Source organism: Salvelinus namaycush, chromosome 7, assembly GCF_016432855.1.
Source record: "Salvelinus namaycush isolate Seneca chromosome 7, SaNama_1.0, whole genome shotgun sequence".
NCBI classification, from domain to species: Eukaryota; Metazoa; Chordata; class Actinopteri; order Salmoniformes; family Salmonidae; genus Salvelinus; species Salvelinus namaycush.
This window is the reverse complement of record NC_052313.1, coordinates 21,234,432-21,254,337: the sequence shown is the minus strand read 5'-3', so window position 1 is coordinate 21,254,337 and position 19,906 is coordinate 21,234,432. Positions and strand designations below refer to the sequence as shown.

The 19,906-nt window shown below is 42.4% G+C and overlaps 1 protein-coding gene across 1 annotated transcript in view; it reads right to left on the bottom strand.

The window, feature by feature from the left end:
* Nucleotides 1–3,843: 3,843 nt before the first annotated feature.
* Nucleotides 3,844–19,906, bottom strand: part of prex2 (phosphatidylinositol-3,4,5-trisphosphate-dependent Rac exchange factor 2) — a 206,341-nt gene continuing 190,278 nt past the window's right edge. The window contains exons 39-41 of the mRNA XM_038997738.1: nucleotides 17,564–17,666; nucleotides 8,324–8,391; nucleotides 3,844–5,878 (exon numbers count right to left, since the gene is read on the bottom strand). Coding sequence (XP_038853666.1) covers nucleotides 5,833–5,878; nucleotides 8,324–8,391; nucleotides 17,564–17,666 — 217 coding nt within the window. The 3' untranslated portion in view covers nucleotides 3,844–5,832. The remainder of the gene's footprint in view (nucleotides 5,879–8,323; nucleotides 8,392–17,563; nucleotides 17,667–19,906) is intronic.

The following is a 19,906-nucleotide window of genomic DNA, read 5'->3' as shown; positions in this document are numbered from 1 at the left end:
GTTCGCATATGCCGGTGTAGGTTGTGCGTCGAACCGGCTTTATATGAGATTTTGTTTTTGCAAATTCTACACTGTGCTCTAACATTGTCTACATTATTAAAATGCATCCGAATGCTACTGTGCTTCCGACTCATTTTCCAGCTGTTGTCTTCACAGCTGTCCTTCCTCTCTCTCCTCGGCTGCTAAGTGTGTGACTGTGAGTGAGTTGGCTCGGCCCTCCCTCACGCATCTTTGGTGTATTGGTTGACACTTCGTGTCTGATTGACATGAACAACAGGTGAGGCTGTTAGTCTGAGCAGACAGTCAGAACAAATGTGTGCGCTTGAGCATTTAGGCCTATACTTTTTTTTTCATTCTTTAAAATAGTTAATTCTATTCATTTAAATCTTTTGATTATTCATATCTTAATCTTTTTGGTATTTTTATAAATAGAATTGGCTCACAACATTCACCTACAAGAAAAGGCTCTTAGAGCCGACTCTTTCGCAAACGACCCATCACTAATAGCTAGTAACCATGTAATTGTACTACTCACTTTCCTACCAGACCATCAGGTCACTGAGTGTAATTGATTAGCTACAGTAACTCACTGTGAATTTTACAATAATCCACTTGTAACTACTGTATACTGAACAAAAGTATAAATGCAACGTGCAACAATTTCTAAGATTTTACTGAGTTACAGTTCATATATATATAAGGAATTCAGTCAATTGAAATAAATTCGTTCAATAGGCCCTAATCTATGGACTTCACATCACTGGGATTACAGATCTGCATCTGTTGGTCACAGGTAGTTTTAAAAAACGGTAGGGGTGTGGATCAGAAAACCAGTCAGTATCTGGTGTGACCACCATTTGCCTCATGCAGTGCAACACATCTCATTCGCATAGAGTTGATCAGGCTGTTGATTGTGAAATGTTGTCCCACACCTCTTCAGTGGCTGTGCACAGTTGCTGGATATTGGTGGGAACTGGAACACGATGTGGTACACATCGATCCAGAGTATTCCAAACATGCTCAATGGGTGACATGTCTGGTGTGTATGCAGGCCATGGAAGAACTGGGACATTTTCAGCTTCCAGGAATTGTGTACAGTTCCTTGCAACATGGGGCTGTGCATTATCATGCTGAAACATGAGGTGATGGCGACAGATGAATGGCACGACAATGGGATTCAGGGTCTCGTCACGGTATATCTGTGCATTTAAATACCCATCATTAAAATGCAGTTCTATTCGTTGTCCGTAGTTTATCCTTGCCCATACCATAACCCCACAACCATCATTCAGCCACTCTGTTCACAACATTGACATCAGCAAACCGCTCGCCCACAAGACCCCATACACGCTGTCTGCCATCTGACCGGTACAGTTGAAATGGGATTCATACGTGAAGAGCACAGTTCTCCATCGTGCCAGTGGCCATCGAAGGTGACATTTGCCCACTGAAGTCGGTTACGATACCGAACTGCAGTCAGGTCAAGATACAGGTGAGGACTACGAGCACGCATTTGTTAAAATAGCCAGACTGGCTGGTCTCAGATGATCCTGCAGGTGAAGAAGCTGGATGTGGAGGTCCTGGGCTGGCATGGTTGTGAGGCCAGTTGGACGTACTGACAAATTCTCTGGCAATAGCTCTGGTGGACATTCCTACAGTCAGCATGCCAATTGCACTCTCCCTCAAAACTTGAGACATCTTTGACATTGTGTTGTGTGACAAAACTGCACGTTTTAGAGAGGCCTTTTATTGTCCCCAGCACAAGGTGAAGCTCTGTAATGATCATGCTGTTTAATCAGCTTCTTGATATGCCACACCTGCCAGGTGGATGGATTATTTTAGCAAAGGATAAATGCTCACTAACAGGGATGTAAACAAATTTGTGCACAACAAGAGAGACAATTTTGGGGATTTTTTATTTCATCTCATGGAACATGTTGCATTTGTATTTTTGTTCAGTATAGTTGACAGTAAATGATTGAAAATTACACATGAACTTCCTGTGAACCAGCTGCCATTGAGCTACTGGAAAATGTACGGTAACCCCTTAATAGCTGCAGTACTGACAATGTCAAAAGTGGTGCTGTACTTTAAACAACATAATGATAAAACCACTTCAACTGCTACAACATTTCCAGTGACGGTTGGCATAAATATATTTTAGACCATGCCCCCAAATATGCTAATGAGCCCCCACCAGCACATTGCCTGTACCTATGTTTCAAAGTGCAGTAACAATTGTACCTAATGCTACATTCGTAACCAAGTGGGAAGTGGGAAAAATCCACTTGAGCGGCCTGGTAATTACTAGAGGGAAATTAGTATCATTTTGGAGGTGAAACTGCGTTAGAGCTGTCAAATCCACAACTGTCTCCCATCATTATATCTGAAGTGGAAATAGCCATTGGCTGTACGGAGCTGCATTAAGAGGAATCCCATGCAGCCTTGTTTACTATTTGGAACATTGGAATGTGATATGTAATCTACACCCCGATAAGGCTGATAGAAATTCTTATTATTTGCTCTAATGATTTTCAATTTGAGTGTCATTATATCTAATAAGCCTACACAGCTTCTAACGAGAGTAGGAGGGCTGTGGCTTTGTGACAATGACCACACGAGCAGCTGCTCACCCATTTGACAGCTCTAACGCAGTTACACCTACGATACCACCAAAACACCAGCTATGCAGGTGTCGGCTTTCACGTGTTTATGCTTGATCTGATTTAATCTAGGCCTTAATGTTGTGTCCCTGAGCACTGTTACTTTTTAGTTGGTGTTGTCAGATAGTCACACAATTATTGATTTGATTAGTAAAGTATAGGAATGTATTCTTGCCAATAAATCTGTGACCGATCTCGGTCATGGCCACAGACCTGTTGGCGAAGCAGGAAATTCATGTTGCTGTCATCTAAGAGGTAATTAAACTCCCGGGTGTGGTAGCGTCCCAAGTGCGCCAACCAATGCTGAGGTCAATTCCATTTACGTTCCAGTCGTATCAAAAAGTACCCAAATGCATTGAGATTGAAAGTAAATATATAGTAAAACACTAATACAGTAAGTATCCTATTACTGTAGTAATGTACTGTATAACTATCATAAACTATCAGAAATATAATAGTTTTCCTTAAATGTGTATAAATGTGAATGAAGCTGAAATTTACTTTGAAGTCCAACGTGTAGGAATACAGGTGAAATCAACTACTGGTGGTGTAGCAGAAAGATCGGAATGCCGTGAATCAAGAGGTTGTGAATTCAAATCTTAGATAAGGACATGTTGAATAATGATTCATGTATAAATAAACATACACAATGTAGTCATGTACTGTATGTCAAAGTGTGTTAAATATGCAAGTTGAAAACACTGTTAAAAGCACTGTGTGTATCACAATGACACATTTTTGTTTGCAGGGCATCACCTGTGAAATTTCATGTGACAATTTAAATCCACATGTGAAAGGTCACGTGAAATATCATCACATGTGAAGTGCTCCAAAAACAGCATGTGGTTTTTCCATAAGGGTAGACAGACAGGGATGTAGAGAGAGCACTTGCTAAGCGAACCACCTGCAAAGACAGAACAGTTATGACAGTGCCGTATTGCAATACCTCTTTACAAGTCTTAAGACGTTCTTATACGTTAGGCTGCATCCTACCTTCGTCTAATTACTTATGTTCGATTAGACTTTTTTATTAGTAATTATTATACTGCAGCGTTGAGGGAGCTAGCCTAGCACGCATGCATTTCACTCCACCTTTCACACATGCTGTAAACTGTGTACGTGACAAGTCAAATTTGATTTGATTTCCACAGCAATCTGCAAGTAGAGACAAAGTGTAAAATACAATCCTTCAGGATGTCTCCTTTAAATGGGTTTAATTGAAATTAATGACTACAGTATAACATTGTATATTTAAAAGTAATACAGAGAAAATTGGTTTAAAAACGAGAGAAATTACATTGTGTATATGGCAACTATGGCGGGTCAGTCTCATAATATGAAAATAAATTACAGTAATTTTCAGTCAAACAAACAAACATGGCTATTGGTGTTTATCTTTTTTTACAGTTGCATCTTTACATTTCTCTTTCTTCTCATGTGTTTTCTCTTCAACACATTATACGCTGCTATATGGCAAGCAGACACCTTCATTATACAATATTAGAAAAGGTACTTATTTCAAACATGTTTACAGTAAGACATTGAGAGATATATGGGGACAGCTGTCAAACAGAAGGCCAAGTCCCAAATGGCACCCTATTTCATATACAGTGCACTACTTTTGACCAGGCCCCATAGGTCTCTAAATAGGGAATAGGGTGCCATTTGGAATGTATCCAAGCTCATCTATGCAGTTTTATATCCCATGTTTGTATAGTCCAGTAATTAACCAACTCTATAATGTTGTTACCAATATAGCAATGATACTGTAAGTAATACCTAAATACAGAATAATACTTAGCTCCTGAGTACTGGCAATATACAATATTTAAGTATATTTATATATATTTCATAGCTCTACTTACATAAGCTTGGAGTGCTGTTTTAATACTGATGGTTCATGTAGGAACCTCTTCATATCAGGGGGGGTCACTTCATATGTGTATAGATGATCATGTTTATATCTGTAATATACCATCATTAAGGCACAGAGACTGCAGAATGGAAAACACACGAGCTACACTGCACCGTTTAGTGGTCACTTACTAATCTTTCGGTGCGTCTCAATCCACTTTACTTGTGATCCCTTCCCTCCTCCACTCCACTCGCTCGGGAAAGCTCCCTCGGGGAAACGTCATAGATACGTCACTCCAAGTGAAGGGAGGAAGCAAAGGTGCTGATTTAGATTGGAATGCAGCCTTTGACTCTAGAGAAGGTATGAAACTAGAGTGTCTACAAGGCTACATGGTAGTGTTCAAGGTGTCATACCTGCATATCTACACGTCATTTTACAGTATCGCTATGATCAATGTTACAACAACATTCACATGGTTATCAACATAGCCATAAATGCATTATCTGGAATGAGCAAGTTGGAGAGAAAGGAAAGGAAAATAAATGACTGCGCAAATGGGGCACAGCAATATTGCCCCACAACTCATATAATCTCATTCAATTTTCACACCATATCCAAACAAATATCAAACAATATCAGTCAGGTCATGGAATGGTCATTTCCTGAACTTTGTGATAACAAAACAGCTCATTTTCATTCCATTATAGTTATTTGCAGAAAGAAAGAACATTGATGGATAGGCTACATTCCATTTCAGTTGGCTGGTTTGACGTCAGCCTCAAGGCACCAATCTCGGGCTCTGTTGTTGTTCCATTATAAACACTGTTAATGTTAAATGAGATGCAATGTAGCTGGACACAAGACACATATATAAATCCATTTTAAAATCAGCTATAAAGTACAGCACAATAGCGGAGAGAAAAATAGAGCATTAAAAATTCACTATTTACAAATTGTGAACCCACTGAGCCCACTGTTGAGTGACTGAGTGTGGGCATTTTGAAAAGGCAAGCTGGCTGTAGATGAGAGAAAATGTTCTGTTTCCAGGTCTATGTCCCATATGGCACCCTATACCCTATATAGTGCACTACTTTGGACCAGAGCCCTATTGGAACCCACGGAACTCACGAGTGTGAGCATTTTGGGCCCTGGTCCAAAGTATTTCACTAAATAGAGAATAGGGCGCCATTTGGGACACACTCCCAGGTTGATTCTTCAGTGGTAGAAAGAGAGAAGTCTTCTAAGGAATGGAGTCAGGAAGAAGGGTGAGCAGAACTTCGCTGGACTGGACAGCTCCGTACAGGAACTAGGGAATTAGGAATCACCCTCTGGGGGTGGAGGCTGGCACAGCTTATACAGTCTGATGGAGAAAACACACGTATATACAATTAGGAAAGGGGCTCACTGTTTGCTACAGTTAGAGATTAAGGTGTACACATAGCATGGCATAGACAGACGCACGCACATACACACACCCACCCCCACCCCCCAGACCCACACACACACAGCGTTCTTAGTTCTGCACCCATTCAGCCATGAGGCAATGCGAGTGCCTGCCTTCAAAATGCACATTAACACAAATGTCCTGTTTCTTACTGTAAGTTCTCAAACCGTAGAATGCTAAGACAACACAACAAGCTGCCCTAGCCTCACCGCAATTCTCCATCAGTAATCAACCTTCTCACAGACCTGTCTCAAAGCCGCACAGACTGCGTCCCAAATGACGCCCTATTCCCTATTTAGTGCACTACTTTTGACCAGAGCCCTATGTGTATGTAGGGAATAGGGTGCCATTTGGCAAGCAACCTCAGAGCGTCTAAGGAGCAGTCACTAACGCCGCACCTATTATGACAAACCCAGTGAGAGCACAGAAATTTCCCCCGCGGCCAGCACGACTCAACACTAATCATAACCTCACTTAATTGCATTTGTCAATCCCACTAAAAGGTTCAAAAGGGCTGCATGTCACAAAAGGATATGTCAAAGCCAATTGACTGTGACAGCCCCTATCCCCTATTCATATCTATCATCGACTCTGCAGGGGGGCTGGGTGGGAGAGGCTGCCGTTTTCTGTTGTTCCTTGTCCTAAAATATGCACACACTCATAGAAACAATACAACACATGCACATATCAACACACAAACATGCATAAAAGCAATCTAGCACTTGAACAGTAGCACTATACAGTAGCACAGTACTCACACAGTATTCACACCCCTTGACTTTTTCCACATTTTGTTTTGTTACACCCTGAGTTTAAAATTGATTACATTATTTTTTTTTATTGGTCACTGGCCTACACACAAAGTGGAAATATTTTTGGGCGATTTAAAAAAATAAATGAATTAGAAATGAAAAGCTGAAATGTGTTGAGTCAATAAATATTCAACCCCTTTGTTATGGCAAGCCTAAATAAATTGTAAAAATGTGCTTAACAAGTCACATAATACGTTGCATGGACTCGCTCTGTGTGCAATAATAATGTTTAACATGATTTTTGAATGACTACCTCATCTCTGTACCCCACACATACAATTATCTGTAAGGTCCCTCAGTTGAGCAGTGAATTCCAAACACAGATTCAACCACAAAGACCAGGGAGGTTTTCCAATGCCTCACAAAGAAGGGCACCTATTGGTAGATGAGTAAAAAAATATACAAAAATAATTATTATTATTTTGAGCATGGTGAAGTTATTAATTACAGTTAATACACCCAGTCACTACAAGGATACAGGCATCCTTCCTAACTCAGTTGCCAGAGAGGAAGGACACCACTCAGGGATTTCACCATGAGGCCAATGGTGACTTTCAAACAGTTACAGAATTTAATGGCTGTGATAGGAGAAAACTGAGGATGGATCAACAACATTGTAGTTACTCCACAATACTAACCTAATTGACAGAGGGAAAAGAAGGAAGCCTGTAAATACTAAAACTATTCCAAAACATGCATCTTGTTTACAAGGCACTCAAGTAATACTGCAAAAAAATGTCCTGAATAAAAAGTGTTATGTTTGGGCCAAATCCAATACAACACATTACCGAGTACCACTCTCCATATTTTCAAGCATAGTGGTGGCTGCATCATGTTATGGGTATGCTTGTAATCGTTAAGGACTGGTGAGTTTTTCAGGATAAAAAAAAACAGAATAGAGCTAAGCACAGGCAAAATCCAAGAGGAAAACCTGGTTCAGTCTGCTTTCCACCCAACACTGGGAGATGAATACACCTTTCAGCAGGACAATAACCTAAAACACAAGGCCAAATCTACACTGGATTTGCTTACCAAGAAGACAGTGAATGTTCCTGAGTGGCCGAGTTACACTTTTGACTTAAATCTACTTGAAAATCTATGGCATATCCTAAAAATAGTTGTCGAGCAATGATTCACAACCAATTTGACAGAACTTAAAGAACTTTGGAAAGAATAATGGTCAAATGTTGCACAATCCAGGTGTGGAAAGCTCTTCGAGACTTACTTATGTAAATAAGATATTTCTGTATTTCATTTGAAATAAATTTGCAAACATTTCTAAAAACCTGTTTTCACTTTGTCATTATAGGGTATTGTGTGAAGATGGGTCAGGAAATATATATTTAGTGAATTTTGAATTCAGGCTGTAACAACAAAATGTGGAATATGTCAAGGGGTGTGAACACTTTCTGAAGACACCGTATCATTAAGCTATTCTGTGGTGTTGTGTCTAGTAGCATGTGGATGAGGTGAAGCTCTATAAGCTTCCCTTGGTGCAGATTACTACTCTATGGTGTTGTGTGGATAGGGTAGGGGGGCTTCAGCTTACCTAGGTACAGAGGACGGAGTGCGGTCTCTCACTCCCAGGTTCTTGGCTGAATTCTGAACTCTCGCCCCCTGAAAGACATAACAGAATCATCAATTCCAGCAAGCCATTAGGTAGACATAGATATACTGTATGCTTGCAGGATAGCATGCCCTCTTTGCACAGATGAAGGCCTAAACACTGTGGGTTTGCTTCTGCAATTGACCATAGTTTTATCATCCAATTATATTTTGCCTTGCAAGATAGCATGCTCCCTATTGAGTGTATTAAAGGGAACTTAAGTCAAGAACTAAGTGCTGTCCTCTTAACCTACAGGGTTGGGGTCAATTCCATTTCAATTCCAGTCAATTCAGAAAGTAAACCAAATTTCAGTTTCACATTTTCCTCATTGAAAATCATAAAAAATAATTGGAATTTCAATGTATTTCCTGAATTGACTGTAATTTTAATTAGGAAGTTAACCACAACCCTGTTAAAGAAATATCACAACACTTGACACTTTAGACAAGGCATAGTTACTAACTAAACTCAGCAAAAAAAGAAACGTCCTCTCACTGTCAACTGCGTTTATTTTCAGAAAACTGAACATGTGTAAATATTTGTATGAACATAACATAGATTCAATAACTGAGAAGTAAACTGAAGGGTCAAAATCAAAAGTAAAAGTCAGTATCTGGTGTGGCCACCAGCTGCATTAAGTACTGCAGTGCATCTCCTCCTCATGGACTGCACCAGATTTGCCAGTTCTTGCTGTGAGATGTTACCCCACTCTTTCACCAAGGCACCTGCAAGTTCCCGGACATTTCTGAGGGGAATGGCCCTAGCCCTCACCCTCCGATCCAACAGGTCTCAGACGTGCTCATTAGGATTGAGATCCGGGCTCTTCGCTGGCCATGGCAGAACACTGGCATTCCTGTCTTGCAGGAAATCACACACAGAATGAGCAGTATGGCTGGTGGCATTGTCATGCTGGAGGGTAATGTCAGGATGAGCCTGCAGGAAGGGTACCACATGAGGGAGGAGGATGTCTTCCCTGTAACGCACAGCGTTGAGATTGCCTGCAATGACAACAATCTCAGTCCGATGATGCTGTGACACACCGCCCCAGACCATGACAGACCCTCCAACTTCAAATCGATCCCGCTCCAGAGTACATGCCTCAGTGTAACGCTCATTCCTTTGACGATAAACGCGAATATGACCATCACACATGGTGAGACAAAACCGCGACTCGTCAGAGAAGAGCACTTTTTGCCAGTCCTGTCTGGTCCAGCAACTGTGGGTTTGTGCCCATAGGCAACGCTGTTTCCGGTGATGTCTGGTGAGGACCTGCCATACAACAGGCATACCAGCCCTCAGTCCAGCCTCTCTCAGCACTATTGCGGACAGTCTGAGCACTGATGGAGGGATTGTGCGTTCCTGGTGTAACTCGGGCAGTTGTTGTTGCCATCCTGTACCTGTCCCGCAGGTGTGATGTTCGGATGTACCGATCCTGTGCAGGTGTTGTTGGTCTGCCACTGCGAGGATGATCAGCTGTCAGCCCTGTCTCCCTGTAGCGCTGTCTTAGGCTTCTCACAGTACAGACAATTTATTTATTGCCCTGGCCACATCTGCAGTCCTCATGCCTCCTTACAGCATGCCTAAGGCACGTTCACGCAGATGAGCAGGGACCCTGAGCATCTTTCTTTTGGTGTTTTTCAGAGTCAGTTGAAAGGCCTCTTCAGTGTCCTAAGTTTTCATAACTGTGACCTTAATTGCCTACCGTCTGTAAGCTGTTAGTGTCTTAACGACCGTTCCACAGGTGCATGTTCATTAATTGTTTATGGTTCATTGAACAAGCATGGGAAACAGTGTTAAAACCCTTTACAATTAAGATCTGTTAAGCTATTTGTATTTTTACGAATTATCTTTGAAAGACAGGGTCCTGAAAAAGGGACGTTTCTTTTTTGCTGAGTTTATGTACCAAGCAGGCCTCAAAGCAGAGATGGCCAGTAAATAAATGATATCCTGTTATAAATATTATATGATCTCCTGCTGTTTTCTCAGATCACACTTTGTTCAGCATCACTGAACCATTCTGCTCCACAATGCATAAAGACACTCGGAACATAATTCAAATCGTTGCAGAAACCAGTTGCTGCGTTCTGAATTCTCAACCCTTCTCCCTTCTTCATTCACTCCCCCGAATGCATTTAACAGCATTGGATTGGTGGAAGCATGGCTGCAGGATATGCCCTCCTTATTTAGTTCTCACACCTGTCAATTCCTTTTAAATCCATGAGGGGGTTATTTGAACGCACACGTCGGGAGAAGGGTAGAGAATCGAAATTGAGCAAATCATTGAATTCCAACTGAACTTTAGTGACAGCCTTGGGGCACCAGGTGTGGAAATGCACATCTCTCATCCGACCCAGGAGAACAGCTAAAAGTTATGATAAAAGAGTTCCAACATCCCCATTCTGTATTTTAGACCCTCATGGCCTTGTCAAAGACTGTTGGATCGACTTGTTTGCGGGGCGTACATCCAGACGAGCCCGAGGGGCTAGGCCACATCATTTATATCTGCCTCCCAAATGGTGCCCTATTCCCTATATAGTGCACTACCTTTGACCAGAGATGTTTGGGAATAGAGTGCCATTTAGGACAAAGACGACATGTCTCCAATGCCTGAGGGATGAGGGATGCGGGCATGACTCAGAGATGAGAATCAATCAGATTTAATCACGGCTGCCGCTGGTTGTTTAATGTGCAGTTTTCATCCAGAGAGAGAAAGCGAGAGAGGTCAGAAATTGCCTGCATTCCAAATGGTGTCCTATTCCCTACATAGTGCAGTACTGTTGACCAGGGCCCATAGTACACTACATAGGGAATAGGGTGCCATGTGAAACGCAGAGATTGGCCTTTATCTATATACTGTATCTATCTATCAGGGCCTGGGGTGACTAGTCACCGTACAGGCCACCTGGGTGTAAATCCTGGACATTTCCTCTACATGCATCTATAAATAAGCTGGGTGGTTAAGGGGGTGTCATACAGTACAGCTCGGTCCTACACTGTGCGAGATACCGCTGTGTACTGTCCATTCAGATCTATAGGAGGGGAGGGGGGGGGGGGGTAGAGGGAGCAGAGTGATGGAAAGGGAGATGGAAGGATGGAGGAGAGAGAGATAGGATCACAGACTGGGTTGAGAGAAAGATGTGTGAGGGGATGGGAGAAGAACGTCCACCTGGTGGGTGGAGATGCAAAGGAAATTCAGCCAATCTGGAGGACAGCGGAAGTCGATTAAAACGCTTCTTTACTGTTAAAACCAGCGAGATGCGGTTTGTAGCCTTGGCTGTGAGGAGATGAAATAGAGAGATAGATGGGGGTTAGATGAGGTAGCTGGGGGTGAGCAGGTGCGATTGAAAGAAAGAGAGCGAGAGAGAGAGATAGTTGTATCAGCACACTGGGGTGTATGATCAGCACTAATGTTGTAACTGTAGTGTTCTGTTCTGAGTCTGCAGATACTAGACTACAGGGGGGAAATAAAGCAACTTTGAGTTAAACCCTGTCAGACACCAGAACACCTGCGTTCACACAGACGCACGCACACAGACACGAGTGTGATCGCATGCACAGTTGCATGGGCAAACACACGCGAAAACGCACAGAACGACACTGAAACGTCAGTCTCTCTTACGCCAGCAGCATCACCAATGTCTAACAAGTCTCTCTGTAAGTCCATAACCCGTCTAACCCCTGTCTGTAAGTACACCTTAGTCATTCAGTCAGACAGTCTCCTGTCTGTCCTGTGTGTGTGTGTGGATAGCATCAGTAATTACAGCGATGTCTATCACAGTGATCCATCCACATATAACCCTCCAGGTAGAGATCCATCCACATATAACCCTCCAGGTAGAGATCCATCCACATATAACCCTCCAGGTAGAGATCCATCCACATATAACCCTCCAGGTAGAGATCCCCCACTGTCAGGAACGGAGCACTGAAACTGGCCCTCTTCCATCTGCAACGGCTTTACGTGTTAGAGGACACAGCAGTTGATAAGTTGGTTGAGGACACAATCTCAAACTGCAACGACTTGTGGAAGAGTTGTATTGGAGACGGGTTGAATAAACCAACGGGAGAATGATGTCGAGACTGGTTACGTGACGGTGGGACTATGGTGACCAGTGGGATGTTGGAACCTCTATAGGGTTTAGTCTTTATTCAACTGTGTTAGGTTGATTGAGGACACATTCACATAGAGAAAGAGTTTAGTTGGAGAGAAGAGGGGTTGGATGAGCAAATGAGAGACTGAGATTGGAGATGAGGCTGGTTAGGTAAGCATGGGTTCATTTGTGAAATACTTTCCAGTGGTCCCTAGCCTGTGTCTGGAGTCTCCATTAGCTTCACACTTGAGAATGGATTTCAAAACAGTTACTTTGTAACGGCAGTCTAGCTCTTCCTCCTCCTCGGACGAGGAGAGGAGAGAAGGATCGGAGGACCAATGTGCAGCGTGGTAATTTTCCATGAATTTAATAAACACAAAGACAAGATACTGACAAACTAATACAAAACAACAAACGACCGTGAAGCTACAAACGAAAGTGCAATACACAAGCTACTAACGTTAGACATAGACACGATACAAAATAACAAACGAACTAACCGTCACAGTCCGGTGTGGCACAAACACTGACACAGGAAACAACCACCCACAATCCCCAACACAAAACAAGCCACCTATATATGATTCTCAATCAGGGACAACGATTGACAGCTGTCTCTGATTGAGAACCATATCAGGCTGAACACAGAAACAGACAAACTAGACACACAACATAGAATTCCCACCCAGCTCACGTCCTGACCAACACTAAACAAGCAAAACACATAAGAACTCTGGTCAGGACGTTACATACTTAAGAGTTACTTAAACATTATTAGGCAATGAAACACATCTGAGAGACCGAAGCATACTTCAGAGAAGAGGTTTGTCTTAGAAAGACTGCTCTTCAACGCTATGACCCATTGCCCTTGATGAATCGTGAAAGGATTGAAATTAATAGCTGAAGACTCATTTACACCCATGGGCCAGTCAGTAAAGAGACTTCTTAAACAGTCTGACCTTGCCTTACCCTAACCTGGGAAAGTTTCAAACAGATATGCAATTCAAATCCTTTCCAGATTGAGCATTGACAAGGGATTCAAGGTACATTATGATGGGTGATTTCTGTTGGAATCATATTCTATGATACAGAAGACTTTGGTTGTTTCCCAAATGGCACCCTATTTCCTATATAGTGCACTACTATTGATCAGAGCTCTAGTCAAAAGTAGTGCACTATATAGGGAATAGGGTACCATTTGGGAAGGAACCTTAGTGAATGACATACAGCATTCATATTCATCTTATTCATCATATTCATGATGTGGTGTCTGTCTGGTCTAAAAAGGAGAAAACCAAGGACTCCAGAGCTTTGTCCCAAATGGCACCCGATTTCCTATGTAGTGCACTGCTTTGACCAGGGACCATAGAGCTCTGGTTAATAGTAGTGCACTATGTAGGGAATAGGGTGCCATTTGGGATGCAAACAGGACTCTTGGGCTGTTTTTCCAGACTGTTCTGTTACACTAACTGGCTGCAGCAAGTAGCCTAGCGGTTAGAGCTAACTGGCTGCAGCAGGTAGCCTAGCGGTTAGAGCTAACTGGCTGCAGCAGGTAGCCTAGCGGTTAGAGCTAACTGGCTGCAGCAGGTAGCCTAGCTGTTAGAGCTAACTGGCTGCAGCAGGTAGCCTAGCTATTAGAGCTAACTGGCTGCAGCAGGTAGCCTAGCGGTTAAAGCTAACTGGCTGCAGCAGGTAGCCTAGCGGTTAAAGCTAACTGGCTGCAGCAGGTAGCCTAGCTGTTAGAGCTAACTGGCTGCAGCAGGTAGCCTAGCGGTTAAAGCTAACTGGCTGCAGCAGGTAGCCTAGCTGTTTGAGCTTTGGGTCAGTAACCAAAAGGTCACTGGTTCAAATACCTGAGCCAGGCAAGGCACTTAATCCTAATTTGCTCCAGGAGAGCCGTATTACTATGGCTGACCCTGTAAAACAACACATTTCACTGCACCTATCTGGTGAATTTAAAAAAACATCTTTCTCACTTAGTTTGGACTTAACTGTCTGGGGTCATACCGTATATGCACTTTGTGACATCTGCTGACGTAAAACAATATTTATAAATGAATTTGATTTGATTCATAATGGAGTTATACATTTAGAAGTGTCCCGGGAATATTTGGAGGTTTTAAATGAGATGAAATGTAATATCACTTTAATGAATGACCTGTGAATGACCTAGAGACATACATTCAACAACGTTTTAAAATGTTAAAAGTTGACAAAATAAAAATGCACTGTAAAGAACAAACTAACAAGATAAATCGTTATATCCACACAGCATTAATCTCCATTTTGAAAATACAATACACTGCATGAAATATGGTCTCCTAGCACTGTGCCATTACCTTGCAAAACAGAACTAATGACAAAAGGCTCTTTCACTGTGTCTCTGTAAAGAATCCATTCAAACACATAGAGTCCCAGTCCCAAATGATCCCCTATTCCTTATTATAGTGCACTACTTTTGACCAAGGCCCATAGGGTGCCATTTGGGATGCAGCCTAACACACTTCAGCCTACTCAAATGAACATCATTACGTACTTCAATCACTGTGTGCATTGAAACAATCAATAAGGTGTCCCAAATGGCACCCTATTCCCTACATAGTACACTACTTTTGACCACATAGGGCTCTGGTGGAAAGTAGTGCACTAAGTAGTGAACTATGTAGGGAATAGGGTGTCATTTTGGATGAACTTTTTGAATAAGTATCAACCATCTACTCCAGCTGATGGTCAAACAGCTAATAGTATAGTGCTCCTGTTGGCCAAATGCCCACTTCTTCTCTGTGAGACCGAAGACAAGCCTAAGTAGCCTCTCTCTACCCATGGTTTCCATTATCAGACTGCGTCCCTAATGGCACCCTTTACCCTATATAGGGTACTACTTTTGACCAGAGCCCTGTGGGCTAGTAGTGCAGTTTATAGGGTATAGGGTGCCATTAGGGATGCGATCTATGCATTACCCTGTGGCTGAATGGTTGGCTGACTGGCCACTCACAGTCTTACTAATGAGGTGAGGAGATACAGGCCAAGACAGAACAGGCTCTGAATGACACTACAACTTTACCAGGGAAAATAAATAAGGAGTGTGTGGAGGGATAGTAATAGTTTCACGGTAGACGGTTGGACTTAACCAAGGAGCCATGCACAAGCACGAGCGAACATACACACACACATGCCTGCACACACACACCCCTATCCTGTATGCTGGCAAGCAGAGGGGAGTCAATTCTGGCAACAATATAATCAGATAGAGAGAGAAATGGATAGAGGGGGGAGAAATGAGAGAGAAGGGAGGAGAGGAGAAGCTTTTAGAAATAGCCTTACAGAGGTAAAAATGAGAACTAGCTCAAATGCAGCGGTAAGCTTGCTGGTTTGCAGAGACCGAGCTCTCTCTTTGGTTAAATAAATCCAGGAAGGGAACCAACACCACAGAGTGTGCGTCCCAAATGGCACCCTATTCCCTATACAGTGCACTTCTTTTGTCCAGAGCCTTATGTCCCTACTATATAGGGAACAGGGTGCCATTTGTGACGCAGACAAACGTTATTTCTGTAAAGGTAACCAATGCTATAACTATTCAGGTCATGGGAAATAAAATAGAGATAGCATAACAAGCTTTGCCTGGCGATTAAAATAAAATTGGTTATTGGCATAATCTCAGTTGGCGATGACTCTTCAAAGACAAATAGAATTAGCGACTACATGAGTGTATCTTTTGGATATTAACTCTCTGGGATGAGTCCAAAATGGGACCCTATTCCTTATTTAGTGCACTACCGTTGACCAAAGCTCTATGGGCCCTGGTCAAAAGGAGTGCACTATACGGGGAAAAACTGCTCCATTTGGAACATAGACCTAGCCACTACAGCAGAACTAAAGAGACGTATTCTGCTTTTTCTACGACGTCTCCTTGGGAGGAGATCAACACTGTCGAATTATTAACAACATATTCTCATTGCCGGAAGCAAACCATTCTTCAAAACACACACACACATCCATTCCTCAGCCAGGTTGGAATAATACATCTATCTGCTGTTGTGAAGTAGCGTTAGGAACAAGGCCTGTAGAATGTCAAGAGGAACAACAGAGGGGTTTGAGAGGAGGGGAGTGGTGAACATGTATTAATCTAACCTTTATACAGCCAGGTCCTGTGTGTCATTGAAAACAACACATTTCCTTTTTGCAATAACAACCAGGTTATTGAGCTGTAAAAGTAGGTGAGTGAGTGAGAGAGAGAGTGTGTGTGGACGTGTTTAAGAGAGGCTGCCTGGATCTTTAACTTAAAGACCCTCGCTCCCTTCGGTCTCAACGTAGACTTTGATCTGAAGCCATTCTTGTGATTACTGTGACTTTGCCATTGTAATTGTTTGTAAGCTTGTGTAGTCTAAAATGAATCTATGATCGTATGCTATCCATTTGTTTTTTGTATGCTGTTCTTTGTATGCCATTTTAATATTTGAGAATTAACCAATGATAGTAGGCCACTCTTGGCCATGATTACAGACACCTGTGTGTCTTTTGACACGATATAAACGAGTCATCCCGCAGTGTTTGAGATTATACCCTGATGAAGACAACTTGGCTGTCATAACGTTGGTTATTACATTTTTGCGTCTGAGCTCCTAGAGTCTCCTTTATTTTCAAGTTTTCTACTCCGCTAGCCAGCACCTCGCCTAAATAGGTGTGCGTTTCTTTTTCTTCTAGATCCCACAAGAATAGTAAACAAACAAAAATTTGACCAAATGGGGAGATCTTGTTAGTCCACACTAGAACAAATGCTATTTCCACAGGGTTTAGGGTTAAGGTTAGTATTAGGTTTAGGAGATAGGGTAGTTTTAGGGTTAGATTTTGGGGTTAAGGTTAGGGGAAGGGTTAGAGTTAGGTTTAGGGGTTAGGGAAAATAGGATTTTGAATGGGACTGAATTTTGCACCCCCACAAGGTTATTTGTAGAAGACTGTGTGTGTGTGTGTGTGTGTGTGTGTGTGTGTGTGTGTGTGTGTGTGTGTGTGTGTGTGTGTGTGTGTGTGTGTGTGTGTGTGTGTGTGTGTGTGTGTGTGTGTGTGTGTGTGTGTGGTGCCGTCAGCTCCATACCTGTTTCCTCATGACGTCAGTAGCCTGCATGATGCATCGTGGGGGAAGGCCGTGGCTACGAGCCAATAGGATTGCCTGTTCCAGGGTCACACTCAGGGTACAGCTGTAGAGGGTACAGAGGTCAGAGGTAAGTGCTTTGGACAGAACACGAGGACAAGTACATTAGAGTGTCTAGTTTGAGAAACAAATGCCTCATAAGTCCTCAACTGACAGCTTCATTAAATAGTACCCGCAAAACACCAGTCTCAACATCAACAGTGAAGAGGCGACTCCGGGATGCTGGCCTTCTAGGCAGAGTTCTTCTGTCCAGTGTCTGTGTTTTTTTGCCCATCTTAATCTTTCTTTTCACTGGCCAGTCTGAGATATGGCTTTTTCTTTGTAACCCAGCCTAGAAGGTCAGCATCCCGGAGTCGCCTCTTCACTGTTGACGTTGAGACTGGTGTTTTGAGGATACTATTTCCTGAAGCTGCCAGTTGAGGACTTGTGAGGCATCTGTTTCTCAAACTAGACACTCTAATGTACTTGTCCTCTTGCACAGTTGTGCACCGGGGCCTCCCACTCCTCTTTCTATTCTGGTTAGAGCCAGTTTGCGCTGTTCTGTGAAAGTAGTAGTACACAGCGTTGTATGAGATCTTCAGCTTCTTGGCATTTTCTCGCATGGAATAGCCTTCATTTCTCAGAACAAGAATATACTGACGAGTTTTAGAAGAAAGTTATTTGTTTCTGGCCATTTTGAGCCTGTAATCGAACCCACAAATGCTGATGCTCCAGATACTCAACTAGTCTAAAGGCCAGTTTTATTCCTTCTTTAATCAGAACAACTGTTTTCAGCTGTGCTAACATAATTGCAAAAGGGTTTCTAATGATCAATTAGCCTTTTCAAATGATAAACTTGGATTAGCTGACAATGGGCCTCTGTATGCCTATGTAGATATTCCATAAAAAATCAACCGTTTCCAGCTACAATAGTCATTTACAACATTAGCAATGTCTACACTGTATTTCTGATCAATTTGATGTTATTTTAATGGACAAAAAATGTGCTTTTCTTTCAAAAACAAGGACATTTCTAAGTGACCCAAAATTTTGGAACGGTAGTGTATATTTTATCCATTTTAGAATAAGGCTGTAAAGTAACAAAATGTGGAAAAAGTTCAGGAGTCTGAATACTTTCCCGAATGCACTGTACATAATTCTCAAACATCCTCCCATCCCACAGCATGTCTTCCATTGGTGGGTAAGGAACGCTGAGTTACCATTATTGACAACAAAGCGGTAAAGTTGTTTTCCCTACAAACACAAGATCCCCCTATCAATTGCCAGTACAATCTAATTATATGAATCTCGCTTTGCTCTTTTTGACACTGATTATCATCATATTTCTCTGCCTTTGCCTCAGCCTATCAACTAAATATAGTTAAAGCCATTACTGACAACACTGCTGTAAAGTACTTTTCCCCTACCAGTACAAAATAGTGATTAATCTGTTATTGTAGCTGTGTCATCATCATATTTGTCTGCCTTAGCATATAGGTCTACTGATGTATACATCTAATAGTCATTATAATGTCACTCACAGCTCACTAACAACTAGGATAATAATGAATCCTTTCTTTTGATTTAAAATAACTGTGTGTGAGTGAGTGAGTGAGTGAGTGAGTGAGTGAGTGAGTGAGTGAGTGAGTGAGTGAGTGAGTGAGTGAGTGAGTGAGTGAGTGAGTGAGTGAGTGAGTGAGTGAGTGAGTGAGTGAGTGAGTGAGTGAGTGAGTGAGTGAGTGAGTGAGTGAGTGAGTGAGTGAGTGAGTGAGAGTGAGTGAGTGAGTGAGAGTGAGTGAGAGAGGTGGGAAGGAAGTAAACCTTCTGTTCAGATTGAAGCTTTCGCACACCTTCATTGAGAGAATTGATACATTCCATCCCTGTGAGGCAGCTAGCTGACTCCAAGCACACAGTAGGGTGTCCCAAATGACCACCCTTTGCCTGTATTGTGTACTGCCTTTGACCAGAGCCCTATGGGCCCTGATCAAAACAAGCAAACTATATAGGGGATATGGTGCCATTTGAGACAAAACCCTAGTGTCCTCAGACACACACTCTCACTGACGATGAGGTGTGATGTGTGTGAGGTGTATTCTGAGTTTCGGATTGATTCACAAGTTACAGTAAGTAACCCTTTCAAAACACACACCACCCTAGTGTACAGTATACATCCAGCGGCAGATGTCAAGGCCACTAGGGAACCCCTCTACGACAACAAGCAACACAGCCCCATCGATCCACAACCCTTTTACAGACAATTTAACAGTCTAAACTCTCTCATAGCGCCAGCCTGCATTCCTGTAAGAG